We start from the raw sequence: 13,288 nt of genomic DNA, 5'->3' as shown, positions 1-13,288 counted from the left end.
ATGTTTTAGCATTTGACCCTATCTTCCACCTCTAAGCTCTCAGGTTTTCAAATCTCATCCATTTCAGCACCCAACAATCAGTCTCTACTTCTCACATCATCTCATCCTCTCATAGGTCTCCCCTGACCCCTTTTCGTAAACCTTACCAGTCATTTTCCTTCACCCATCTCCCTTTCCTTCAACACTTTTGCTAGTGCCACTGTGTGTGAAAGCTTGCAACCTGTAATACCTTTTATATGTGTGTTCTGCTGCCACCACTTGATGAGTATATTTTTTGTCTAACCAATGACATTATATTTTCTAAAATTGATTATTTTTGGTGATATATTAGCCTGTGTGGGCATAATTCCTTCTTATGTAAACCTCTTGTCAGTCTTTGCTGTCATCTATCTTGTTGAAATTGTCATCTGGTTTCTACCTTATGTGCTAGCCCACTTGTTTATTTACCTGTACCACATATATTAACCACCTTGTTCCTACATCTTTTCTAATACTGATGTTTAAATCTCATCCAATGCAGTTCCCAACAATCAGTCTTTTCTTCTCATCCTGTCCGATACGTCTCGCCTGGCCCAGGGTTTCTGGGTGACTTTTCTGAACTCTACTTCTTTTCTTAAACCTCACCAATCCTTTTCTTTAACCCCTCTTCCTTCCCCTTCAACCCTTCTGGCAGAAGAAAGAGCCACTGGCTCTGTAATACCTTTTACATGTTTGTTCTCCTGCCACTACTTGGTATGTGTATTTTCTTGTCTGTCCAGTTAGATTAAATTTGTTAATGTGATGAAAAGGGATTTAAAATTCTTCCTAACAAGTAAAGTGGCCAGGTATTATACATGAAAAAAAAGTAATGCACTTCTTTTGGTTGACTCATGGACAGCCAATAGATATGATGAACTATACATTTCCTCATGGCACTGAATTAATCAAAAACCTGCTTCTAGCAAAGTGGCAGGAATTATGCAGCTTGCTGACATTTTCTTCTTCCATGCATACAAAAAATTTTGGAAAATTTATCTTGTCTTGTGACAATGACATTAGCATATGGTAGAGGGACCACATCTTATGCCTTGAATCATTTGTGTATTACCTGTTCTCAGGTGCTTAATTGTCCTATTTAATCAAATTTGCATTTCTTCAATCCGGGTACACCAAAGACTTTCTTGGTGTTCTTAAAACACTCGTGGAGTACTGCTTTAAAGAAGGGTTAATGGAAGAGTGTTTTCATGAGAACTGTGTCCAACCTGCTTGCATCAAATGTGCACACTGTGAGAACTATCTTTGCTGTTATTGCTGACTTGCATATCTCTTGCCTCCGATAGCTTGATCGAGAAAGTAATCTCTGTTGTAGAGTGTTTCATGTTACACTGAAGCACCAAAGAAACTGGCATAGGCATGTGTATTCAAATACAGAGATATGTAAACAGGCAGAATACGGCGCTGCAGTTGGCAATACCTATATAAGACAAGTGCCTGGTGCAGTTGTTAGATTGGTTACTGGTGCTACAATGGCAGGTTATCAAGATTTAAGTGAGTTTGAACATGATGTTATAGTCAGCACAAGAGTAATGGGACACAGCATCTCTGAGGTAGTGATGAAGTAGGGATTTCCCAATACAACCATTTCATGAGTGTATCGTTGAATATCAGGAATCAGGTAAAACATCAAATCTCTGACATTATTGCTGCTAGAAAAAGATCCTGCCAGAACACAACCAATGATGACTGAAGAGAATCATTCAACATGACAACAAAAGTGCAACCCTTCCACAAATTGCTGCAGATTTCAATACTGGGCCCTCAACAAGTGTCAGTGTGTGTGCCATTCAATGAAACATCATCGTTATTGACTTTCAGAACCGAAGGCCCACTCGTGTACCCTTGATGAATGCACAACACACAGCTTTACGCCTTGCCTGGGCCTGTCTGCACTGACACTGGAATGTTGATGACTGGAAATATGTTGCCTGGTCGGACAAGTCTCATTTCAAATTGTATCGAGTGGATGGATATGTACGGGGATCAAGACAACCTCATGAACCCATGGACCCTGCATGACAGCAGGAGACTGTTCAAGCTGATAGAGGCTCTGTAATGGTGTAGGCTCTGTAATGGTGTGGGGCATGTGAAGTTGGAGTGATATGAACTCTTGATACTTCTAGATATGACTGTGACATATGACATGTACGTAAGCATCCTGTCTGATCACCTGCATCCATTTATGGCTGTTGTGCATTTTGGCAGACTTGGGAAATTCCAGCAGGACAATGTGACACCCCACACATTCAAAATTGCTACAGAGTGACTCGAGGAAGACTCTTCATGAGTTTACGTACTTCTACTGGCCCTCAAACTTTCCAGACATTAACATTATTCAGCATATCTGGGATGCCTTGCAACTTGTTGTTCAGATGTGATCTCCACCCCCTCCTACTCTTACAGATTTATGGACAGCCTTGCAGGATTCATGGTCTCAGTTCCTTCCAGCACTACTTCAGACATTAGTCAAGTCCATGCCATGTCATGTTGTGGCACTTCTGCATGCTTGTGGGGCCCTACACAATATTAGACAGGTGAACCATTTTCTTTGGGTCTTCAGTGTATATTATTGAGTATTTGTCTCAAATAATCCATTTGTGTAATAAATCATTTATATTTACAGTATTGTCTTTGTAACTTTGATGAATGATATCTGCAGTTTTTATAGTCCATAGCAGGTACAATTGTTATGGTGTATGTATATTTTGTTGCTCTATTAACTTTGCTATATCTGACTATAATCTATATATTCTAACCCTCCCTTGTCAGATAATTTCAATAACTTACTTCTTAACCATTGATAACAAAGGTGGTACTTTGTTTTTAGATCAAAATCTCTTTTATATTCATTAAAGTTAAATGTTTTAAAATGAAATACTTTATCAGAGGTCATAAATTAGTTGTCTCTTTCCATGATAATTTAACATCTGACTGTTTTCACAATCACTACAAACAACCTGCTATTCCTATGAAACTTTCATGGCAGATTAAAACTCTGTGCTGAACCAGTGCTCAAACCTGGAATCTTTTCTTTTCACAGGTAAGTAGATTTGCAAGTAAAAGACAAAGGTCCCATGTTAGAGTCCCAGTCCAGAACACAGTTTTAATCTGGCAGGAAATATTAAAATCAGTGCATGTGGTGTTGCAGGGTGAAACTTCACAATGAAGCATCCAAACATATTGGACACATTTACGCCATTTGTCCCTTTGAATAAGAACATAAAAAATGCCATCCATTATTGACTTGAAGCTTAAATAAATTTTAAAGCAACATGTTTCTTTATTAAATAAGAGAAATCTCCATTTATACACCTGTTAACTAACATCCAAACATTTTTAATTTTTTTTTCTTTTTGAAACAGTACATCTATGACAGAAGTGCAGATTTTTGTTTGCTGAAAGACTTTGAGTTGTCTCTCATGTCGAAGAACAGACAGCTCATTTTCCCAGGTCTACAAAAAGATGGAACTAAAATATTATCTGGTCTGCTGCCAAACACTAATTACAGAATCCAGTTGACTGGTCTAACAGGAACAGGAATTAGGATACCTTCTGAAGGAATAACAGTTCATACTCTCCCTGCTGGTAAGTTATATATCCGAATGATGCACATAGATGATGTTGTGGAAACCATATATATTTGTACTAGATATTTACTATTAAGTACAAAAAAATATATGGGGCACCTGTTAGCAATTATTATCCATCCATTTCAAATAAGTCCATTCCTAATGACCTTGATGACAATGGGACATTAAACCTTAACCTTTGTCTGAAATACTTAATAAACCTCTCTAGGTGATACAAATTATTCACTGAAACTTTAATTTCACCTTCTGGATACATAACCATGAACTGCTTACCCAATGCTGTATTATTCGAGACTTTTCTAACAGTTTCAAATGTGAAAAGTTAGAGTGAAATAGAAAGGATATAAATTGCAGACTGCCAATAGCAAGAAAAGCATTTCTGATAAAGAGGGATTTGTTAACATGAAATGTAGATGTATGTGTTAAGATGTCTTTTCCAAAAGTACTGTAGTCTTGCCTTGTACAGAAATGGAATATGAACAATAATAATTTCTCACAAGATGAGAATACATGCTTTTGGAATGTGGTGCTATGTATGAATGTAATTGAGGAATATATGGGGAGGGGAAAAATATTTGTGTAGGTATCCCAGAGTCTTACTAGAATAACCATGTTCAAATGGGTGTAGGGTTCAGTAGTTATGGAGAAATTTAAACTAGTACCGGTCTTTGGACTGAAGCCTGCAGCTACATCGACGACAAAATATTCCTGTATTTACAACCATGTTATAATGTTGTGGTGACAGAGACAGAGATTTTGTATTACATTTTTCCCAGTGAGTTTGTGTGCTCTTCATAGATTTGCATGAGTTATTCCAGTTCAGACATTTCATAAATACTGTGAAATGATGATGTACAGACTTGACTGCTCACAATCTTCTGTGGTACTGTTCCACGTTTTGTCTTATAATGCATAATTTTTTGAATTGTCACATACTGATGGGCAAGTAATTTAGTCATATACAAGAGAAATACATTTTACTGTTACAGACTTGTAGACACTAGAGCAATGAGTCTCATTGCATTGAGCTCATGTGGTGTACACACTGTGTGAGCGTATACATTTTACTGTTAAAGATTTGTGCACATTAAGAGAATAAATTTTATTAATGAAAACTGTACCATTATGATTCTGTACATCAGCTGTAGGGTGTCTGTGCTTGCATATGCACAATGAGTCTGACTGCATGGATATAATGAAAAGTTGAATGCTACCTTTCAAGAAAACCCCCACAATTCTCGAGGTGGCAAAACCAGATAAGAAAACAAAACAACGAAGGAAAATAATGACCAAAATCTGCTCTACCAATTACAAGATACAATGTGCTACTGAATGCTACGATGAGTGTATACTATGTTAGGGCTGGTGTAAGTACTCGCCAGAGCTGTCCCTAGTGGTAGGAAAACACTGTAGGAAAACATTGCTGGTCTGCCTGTCTGGGTGTGCTTATAAGGCCAAGTCGGCAGAGTGCTACATGAGTTCACATGAGTTCCGATTGGTGGAACACTGTCACATGTTGTCTGGCAAAGTAGTTCCATGTTTATTGAGAAAGCCTTGCATGCCACAACATTGCATGTTGTATCACCATACAGTGAGACCTTCAGAGGTGGTGGTCCAGATTTTGTACACACCAGTACCTCTAATACCCAGTAGCACATCCTCTTGCATTGATGCATGCCTGTATTCATTGTGACATACTGTCCACAAGTTCATTAAGGCACTGTTGGTCCAGATTGTCCCACTCTTCAATGGCAATACCCACTAGCGATGTTTCACTCTGCTGCCTTGAAGGGACATCAGCAGCTCATCTTGCTTGTCAGTTGTGCGGGCCCTCTAACTGATAAGTGGCCGCTATGACATACAAGACATATGTTTAAAATTAACACTTAGAAAAATCCTTAAATTTGGTCTGTCTAAGCAAGCCTACCCACCTACAAGCACCTAAATCATGCACTTCTCTTAGGACAGATATCTCGTACTGATTGCTTAGATGAAAGCAATGGACCTTCAGACCATCACAGAAGCAGTTGGTATGTTTTCATCTTCATTTTCTGGACCTCTGGCTAATGAGAAGCTGGCAGTATCACCTTTATCATTGATGAGGTTTACAGTTTCACTACCCTGCCTGTTTTGGTGCCCAGGATCTGCTTTGTGGATACTCATCCATTCTTGAATGTTTTCTTCATTACATTCAAGTCAACTGACTTCTTTTATAATAGTGAGGATATTGGACATATCACTCTTTTCATCATTTTCAATTTGACTTACAAAACTTTCTTATATACCCAAACTTTTATTCCAGGTTTTTTTTTTTTTTTCCAATTCTGTTCCTTTTCACTATCCCCCATTGCTTATGTAGGATGCATCTTTCAAATCAGTATTTTTATGGTTTCTTAACAGACTTTCTTCTCCCTCTTCCTTTGTTTTCAACAATAAATTATGTAATAATTCTTTTCTGTTAACCATTGCAGAATCTCAATAATGCCTTCACTCATGGGCTGTTATAATGAGGCTACATTAGGTGGAAGAAACATCATTTTTACGAATTTGTCCTTAAGATATGTGACGGATGAGTTGGTTGGTTTCTTAAGATATGTGACGGATGAGTTGGTTGGTTTTTAAGAAGCAGTAATTTTTTGTACTTTTCACCACTCTGTCATTGATGAGGTTTTACAGAGGGTACAAAAACTTCCATAAACTCTTCCATGAAAATCATACTATCCATCCAGGTGCTCATATGTGAAATGTAAGCAATAGGCATGGCAGACATATTATCATTGTTAAAAGAATGCGGTTTCTTATCTTTACCAGTTGTGAGTATAAGCAAACCATGATTACCAGTAGCATTGGCACAAGCTAAAGCAATAATATAATTTGTGCTTGTTATAGGACTAGAATGTTGGTATGCCCATGAACCATGGACCTTGCCGTTGGTGGGGAGGCTTGCGTGCCTCAGTGATACAGATAGCCATACCGTAGGTGCAACCACAACGGAGGGGTATCTGTTGAGAGGCCAGACAAACGTGTGGTTCCTGAAGAGGGGCAGCAGCCTTTTCAGTAGTTTCAGGGGCAACAGTCTGGATGATTGACTGATCTGGCCTTCTACCACTAACCAAAACAGCCTTGCTGTGCTGGTACTGCGAATGGCTGAAAGCAAGGGGAAACTACAGCCGTAATTTTTCCCGAGGGCATGCAGCTTTACTGTATGGTTAAATGATGATGGCGTCCTCTTGAGTAAAATATTCCAAAGTTAAAATAGTCCCCCATTTGGATCTCAGGGTGGGGACTGCTCGAGAGGATGTCGTTATCAGGAGAAAGAAAAGTGGCGTTCAACGGATCGGAGCATGGAATGTCAGATCCCTTAATCAGGCAGGTAGGTTAGAAAATTCAAAAAGGGAAATGGATAGGATAAAGTTAGATATAGTGGGAATTAGTGAAGTTCGGTGGCAGGAGGAATATGACTTCTCGTCAGGTGACTACAGGGTTATAAACACAAAATCAAATTGGGGTAATGCAGTGTAACATTACGAATCAAGATAGCTGTAAAGGAACTTGAATAGCGTAAAGTTATTGTTAAAAACACACGCCGCATGATTTGTTATGATTTGGTTGGTCATAATAATAGTAACATGCTTTTGAATACAATTAAAATATAACGGCGATACCTGTTTAGTGTTATTGGAATTAATATGTAGTAAATTAATGAGTATGGTAGCCGATCCTATAAGAAGAGGTAAAATTGGGCATATTAAGGTGTTTTGCTTTATATCGACTAAGCCGATGATACGGCGTCTATTTTTACTCTTAGGGGAAAAAAAAAAAAAGTAAAGAAATGCTAATTGTGCGTTGTGAAAAATATAGGGGCGAATTTTAAATAGCTATGGTGTATAATCAGACTAACAAATGGACATTCAGTTACGCAAAATTGTAGATAGCAAAGTGTGGTCATTAAACTGAGTACACCTACAGGGCGGTCAATTCCGGGATAAGTCTATTCGCATCTCACGAGGGACGCGGTATTGAGACCGGTTTTTCTTTTTTCATTATACCGCGGAGAACAGGCTTCAATTTATAAAAAGGAGAAAAGCTATATCATTAACATTAACAAGCAATCAAAACTGTTCATCAAAGGGTTTCAGTGAATGAGTGGTGAATGCGAAATGAAACTGTGAACGAAGTTATGTTAAATAAAACAGAAGAGACAAGACAGTTTGGTCATATCTGTTATTATTCCATAAACTGTAACATTTCTTCTCGTTGTACGAAGTTATGAGAATTTGCTTTGAAAGTATCTCGTTACAAGTTAAGTTTTGGGGACCTGGTCAAGAGGTGATTGTTTGTAGATAGTAACTACTGCAGCTATTCTGGAATCAGGTGCTACCATGACCGTTGTGTGTTGTCAATGGCTTAAGGTCATCATATCTCATGCTCTAAGGTCGACATGCCTTTCCTCTTGGTATAACGGTGTCTCACAGTAACAACAACAACGCTGCCGATGAAAGAAGATACGGTAGAAGAGGCGCCACAACGTGCGGCTCGATCGAGGAGGATTGCTGCATCGAGTCGAGTGTCATCCGGATTCACGAACCCTAGAGTTGGAAAATATTGTAGCAGCCAGTGAATCTGTCCAATGAGAGAGGTATTCTTCAATAATTGCTGAAAGTGAGTGATACTACCAGGTATGATTAAAATAACAGTATAGTTATAAAAAAAAAGGAAGTTGAGTCTTGTGATTTTGGTAGATAAATATATATAAATACATAGTGAAAATAAGTGTATGTCTTGGTAGTGAATAATCATGTCAAAACAAACGAAAAGAATACATGATAATGTGCAGTTGAGTAGAGTAATGAGTACAGAGAGAGAGGAAAGTGAAGAGGATATGGATGATGCATCCCATGAGCTCAATGTGGGATGGGAGACATGTAGAGATAATAATTCGGCTATTGATTTAGAGCCGTTAGGAGATTCAAATACAATGATAAGTAAGGTAAGCAGCGTGGGAGAACATAAAGATCTGGAGGTGTCAGAAGTAGATCAGCAAGTTGATTCTCAAAATGGAAATATTCATCAAAAATGTTTGATATGCTGGTATCAATAAATACTCAAATGGGTGTAATGAATGGAAGACTAGGTTCACTAGAAAAAGATAATAAGCAATTAAAAGAGGACAATCAAAAGTTAAATGAAAAATTTGAGGCCAAATTTGGTTCATTAGAAGTTAAAATGGATTCTTTGGAAAGCAAACTGAACACCTTTGATTATAAACTGGAAAATACTAAGAAAGAATTAAAGGCAGACTGGGAGACTCAATTAAATGCAAAATTTGGAGAACTAGATGTAGAGTTTTCTAACACCTTAGAAAGGCAATATAATAATGTAATGGGAAAACTTCATGACGTAGAAAAGAAATATGAGGTAGTTTGGAAGAGTCATGATGGCCTGTCCAATAGGATGGTTAAGTGTGAAAGCAGCTGTTTCAATGCTAGCGCACAGATAGAAGAGCTTTCGAAACAAATAGTCGAGTTTGAGTCCGATGCTCGTAAGGGGATTGACAAGTATTTAGTAGATCAAACTAAAAGACTTGATGAAGATCTATCTGAATGGATAGAAATAAAAGGAAATGAAATTGTAGACAAGGTTAAGACTACTATTGGATCCCAGCCAAATGAAAATATCAATGAGCACCTAAGTGGAAATGATGAATTAATTAAGCTCTTCACTAGCGAAATTCAGAAAATAAAAGACAAAACAGTTGATGAGTTACCTAAATGATAAAAGAAAACCAATCATAAATTGGTGGAGTTAGAATGAAAGTCATCACAAAATTTGTTGACAGAGGACAAACATTCGGGGAATAGGTCGAAAAATAACCAAACATGTGATAATACGAAGTACAATTGTGGTGAACATTTGCATTAGGAAGTTGATGATTTGGTTGGTAAAGATGACGATTCTTTTGGTCAGCGAGGATATTTGTCTTCTTTAAAGGTGGAGAACAGCATTTTTAAAAGTAGACAATTCCCAACATTCTCCACTGAAAAGCTCAACCTTCATCTGAAAATCTTTATCAATAATTTCAAAAGAATATTTCCACGTAGCTGGTCAGAACACGACCGACTTCAATTTTAGTATCCAAAATTACCGGAGAAGCCGCATTATGGGCCGCCGAAGTAAGTTAAAGTTGCCATACTTGCGCTGAGTTTGAACAACTTTTTTTGGCTAAATACTGGTTGTCGAGTAAACAAGAGAAATTAAGAAAAGAGGTTTATCAACCTGAGTATTTTAACAGTAAAAGGAGTACTTTAAGGCAATATTTTGAAAAGTACATAAATAAGACACGTTATTGGAGTGATCCGATTTCTCACAAGGAAGTGGACAGAATTTTGGAGGGAAGGTTGCCCATAAATATACATGAAAAGTTAAAAAATGTTCCTGACCATGATGTAGAACAATTCTTGTCTGTGATTGACTCTATAGATATGATTATGTAAGACGCAAGACAAATGAGTAGTAATCAAATGTCGACTCACACTCATAGTAATATGAATAATTATAATAATAATTTAACGTATGATAATAATAATACCGAAAACCAGGTCAAACCCGCATTACAGGAGCGTGGACGATCTTCGTCCTATGGTTGCAATAAAAACAATGATTGTAATAAATATAGAAGAGATACTTACTGTGCTAGAGGTAAACCTCGATATGGTGATGCGAACGTGCATAGTAGTGATATTAATAAGAGTAACAGGTACCCAAGTGATGAACCCAATTGTATTCGACCTTGGGAAGATAATTTGAAGCATAATGTTCATCGGCAGGATGGAACAAATGCCTCGGGTCCTCATCCAGCACAAGGAGTTATACCAATGAGCGAAGGAGCCTCCAATGTGCAACGGGGTGAATACTATAACTCAGATCATACTGTACGGATTGTGGAAGTTCATGAACCCCCACCAATGACTCAACGAGATAGATTAAACTAATACCAGTCACCAAATGCCTTCCTAGGATGACTGGGAATGAGAAGGAAGGCAGGCATCAATTTGAACTGAGAGTATTAAGGTACAGTAATGATCAGGATATAAGGAATGAATTAATTGAAGAAAAACCTGAAGTTTCTAATAAATGCGGACAAATTTTACAGGCAATAATTCCAACAAGTATAAATAATGTTGATGTTGAAATATTAATTGATACTGGAGCGACTATTAGTGTCATGACGCTGGACTGTTTAAAACAGATAATCCGAGGAGTAAAAATGCCCACTTTTCCTATCACAGGATGTACCGTGTCTCGCGCGTTCAGCGCAAAAATGCAAAAAGTTGTGAAACAGGTACGTGTCGACGTTACAATACAGGGGACTCAAATAGAAAGTATATTCCTGGTTGTTCCTAAAATGACAGTACCATATATCTGGGGTTTGGATTTTTTATGTGAGACCGGTGCAATTATTAATTTAGAGAAAGGTGAATGTATATTTAATTCCAATGGTAATGTTTTGACAACCACCCTTAGAAAGGGCTGAGTAATTCCAAATGAATTGTGTATGAATCTAATGGTAAAATATATCAGTATTGATGATGAAAATTTGTATGATATCTGCCTTACTGAATGTTCTGAAGAAATGATTGATAAAATGTCATTGCAGGAAAAGGTGTTGGAATCAGAATATTTATCTGTTATCCAAAGGGCCAAATTGTACTACTTGTTGGAAGCACATCAGTCGATTTTTAGTAAACGTCCGGGTATAATAAAAGACTTTGAATACCATATAAAGACGTACGAGCATAAACGCTTTTGTCTTACTTCCTATTCTATCCCTGGACAAAGAAAGAAGTAGTCAGAAAGGAAATCAATAAAACATTAGAATGGGGTATTATTGAGCCTTCAGCTTCCGAATATTGTAACCCTCTTGTGGTGGTAATTAAACCCAATGGTGACATCAGATTGGTGTTGGATGCCAGAGAGATCAATAAGATCGTTATACCTGTACAAACGCGACCGGAGAACCTAGAAGAGTTAGTACAAAAGTTTTATCGTGCCCGCTTCTTAACTTCTTTGGATATGCGTAGTTCATATTGGCAAACTAGAATATCGAAAGAATCTCGAAAATATACTGCATTCGTTTTTCTGGGCCGAAGTTAGCAGTTTACCGTCATGCCATTTGGGTTGAAAATAAGCGGTGGTGTTTTTATATCGGCAATAGATACTCTACTGGGCAGAGACGTTTTGAATGAAGTTACTTTATATGTGGATGATTTGCTAATTGCTTCTGAAACTTGGGAGGAACATTTGGACTTATTAAGAAGAGCTTTTGTGAAATTTTTGGAATACAGATTTACTGTAAATTTGAGCAAATCCAAGTTTGCTCATGACCAATTGAAATTTCTTGGACATATAATTACTCCTGAAGGGATAAAACCAAATCCTAAAAAGATGGATGCAATTAACAGACGTGCTTATCCAAAGAATAGAACGGAATTAAAGTCATTTATCCGCTTAGTTTCATTTTTTCGACAATTTTTACCGAATCAGTTAGGAAGCCAAGACTGTTTGTTACGGCTGTTAAGAAAAAATGTCATGTGGGAGTGGAATTCCGAATTCACACAAGCTTTTGATAACATCCACAATGCTTTGACTAATGCTCTACTGTTACATCATCCGAGACTTGATCAAGATTTTTATATTGCTGCGGATGCTTCTGAAACAGGATTGGGTGCCACTCTTTTCCAGATGGACAATCCAGAAGATATCAGTACCATCAAAATAATTGGGTTTGCCAGCAGAACACTCTCTAGCTGTGAACTTGTGTATTGTACTACTGAATTGGAAGTACTGGCTGTGGTCTGGTCCCTTAGAAAGTTTCGTTATTTTGTATATGGAAAGAAGATCATTGTATTCTGTGACCACAAAGCGTTATCTTTTATTTTAACAGGAAGGATCCATTCACGTTTAACCCAGTGGTCCTTGCTACTGCAAGAATATGATATTGCGCTCAAATACATCAGAGGGAAAGACAACATCATAGCCGATGCTCTTTCAAGACTACCGAAAAGAAAGAATGATGACGAGTGTGAAGAACGGACTATTGACTTTAAAGTCATGAATTTATCAGGGCAATATTGTGGGAGGCAGATTTCACAGCTATGTCGAAGTCTTCCACAACTGCAAGAAGATGATAAGTTGTGGAAAGCCATTAGACATGCTGTTGAAAGCAAAACGCTAAGTCACTCTCAAGAACAGTATCAATTAAAATCCGGAATATTGTATCGGAGGAAAGTTTGTGTTCCAAATAAATATTTAGAATCACTAGTATGGTACACTCACTTGAATTGGGGTCATTTTGGTGCCGCTAAATGTACAGCCAAAATAGCACAATCATCCAAATTTGGGACGTCTAGCTACAAATATTCTTAAGAAGTGCAAAATATGTCAGAAGCCAAAACCCATAAACTATTGTCAGAAGATAGAATTACATCCGATCATCCCACAACAACCTTTAATGTTGGTGTCATGTGATGTCTGTGGGTCCATGTCCCATGACACGTGGACGGTTCAAATATGGTTTGGCTTTCTATGATCTCTTTTCAAAATATGTGAAATTATATCCTTTCAAAAATCTCCATGTTCGCCCCATGTTACGCAAATTTATC

At 37.6% G+C, this 13,288-nt stretch overlaps 1 protein-coding gene across 2 annotated transcripts in view; it reads left to right on the top strand.

Moving 5' to 3' along the window:
- The window catches only part of LOC126091863 (tenascin-X-like), a 771,043-nt gene that overhangs the window by 552,264 nt on the left and 205,491 nt on the right, over positions 1–13,288 (top strand). For both annotated transcript variants that reach the window (XM_049907142.1, XM_049907141.1), the window contains one exon: positions 3,399–3,621. In XM_049907142.1, the coding sequence (XP_049763099.1) occupies positions 3,399–3,621 (223 nt within the window). The remainder of the gene's footprint in view (positions 1–3,398; positions 3,622–13,288) is intronic.

Source organism: Schistocerca cancellata, chromosome 7, assembly GCF_023864275.1.
Source record: "Schistocerca cancellata isolate TAMUIC-IGC-003103 chromosome 7, iqSchCanc2.1, whole genome shotgun sequence".
Classification (NCBI taxonomy): Eukaryota; Metazoa; Arthropoda; class Insecta; order Orthoptera; family Acrididae; genus Schistocerca; species Schistocerca cancellata.
This window is presented reverse-complemented; position numbering and strand designations above follow the sequence as displayed.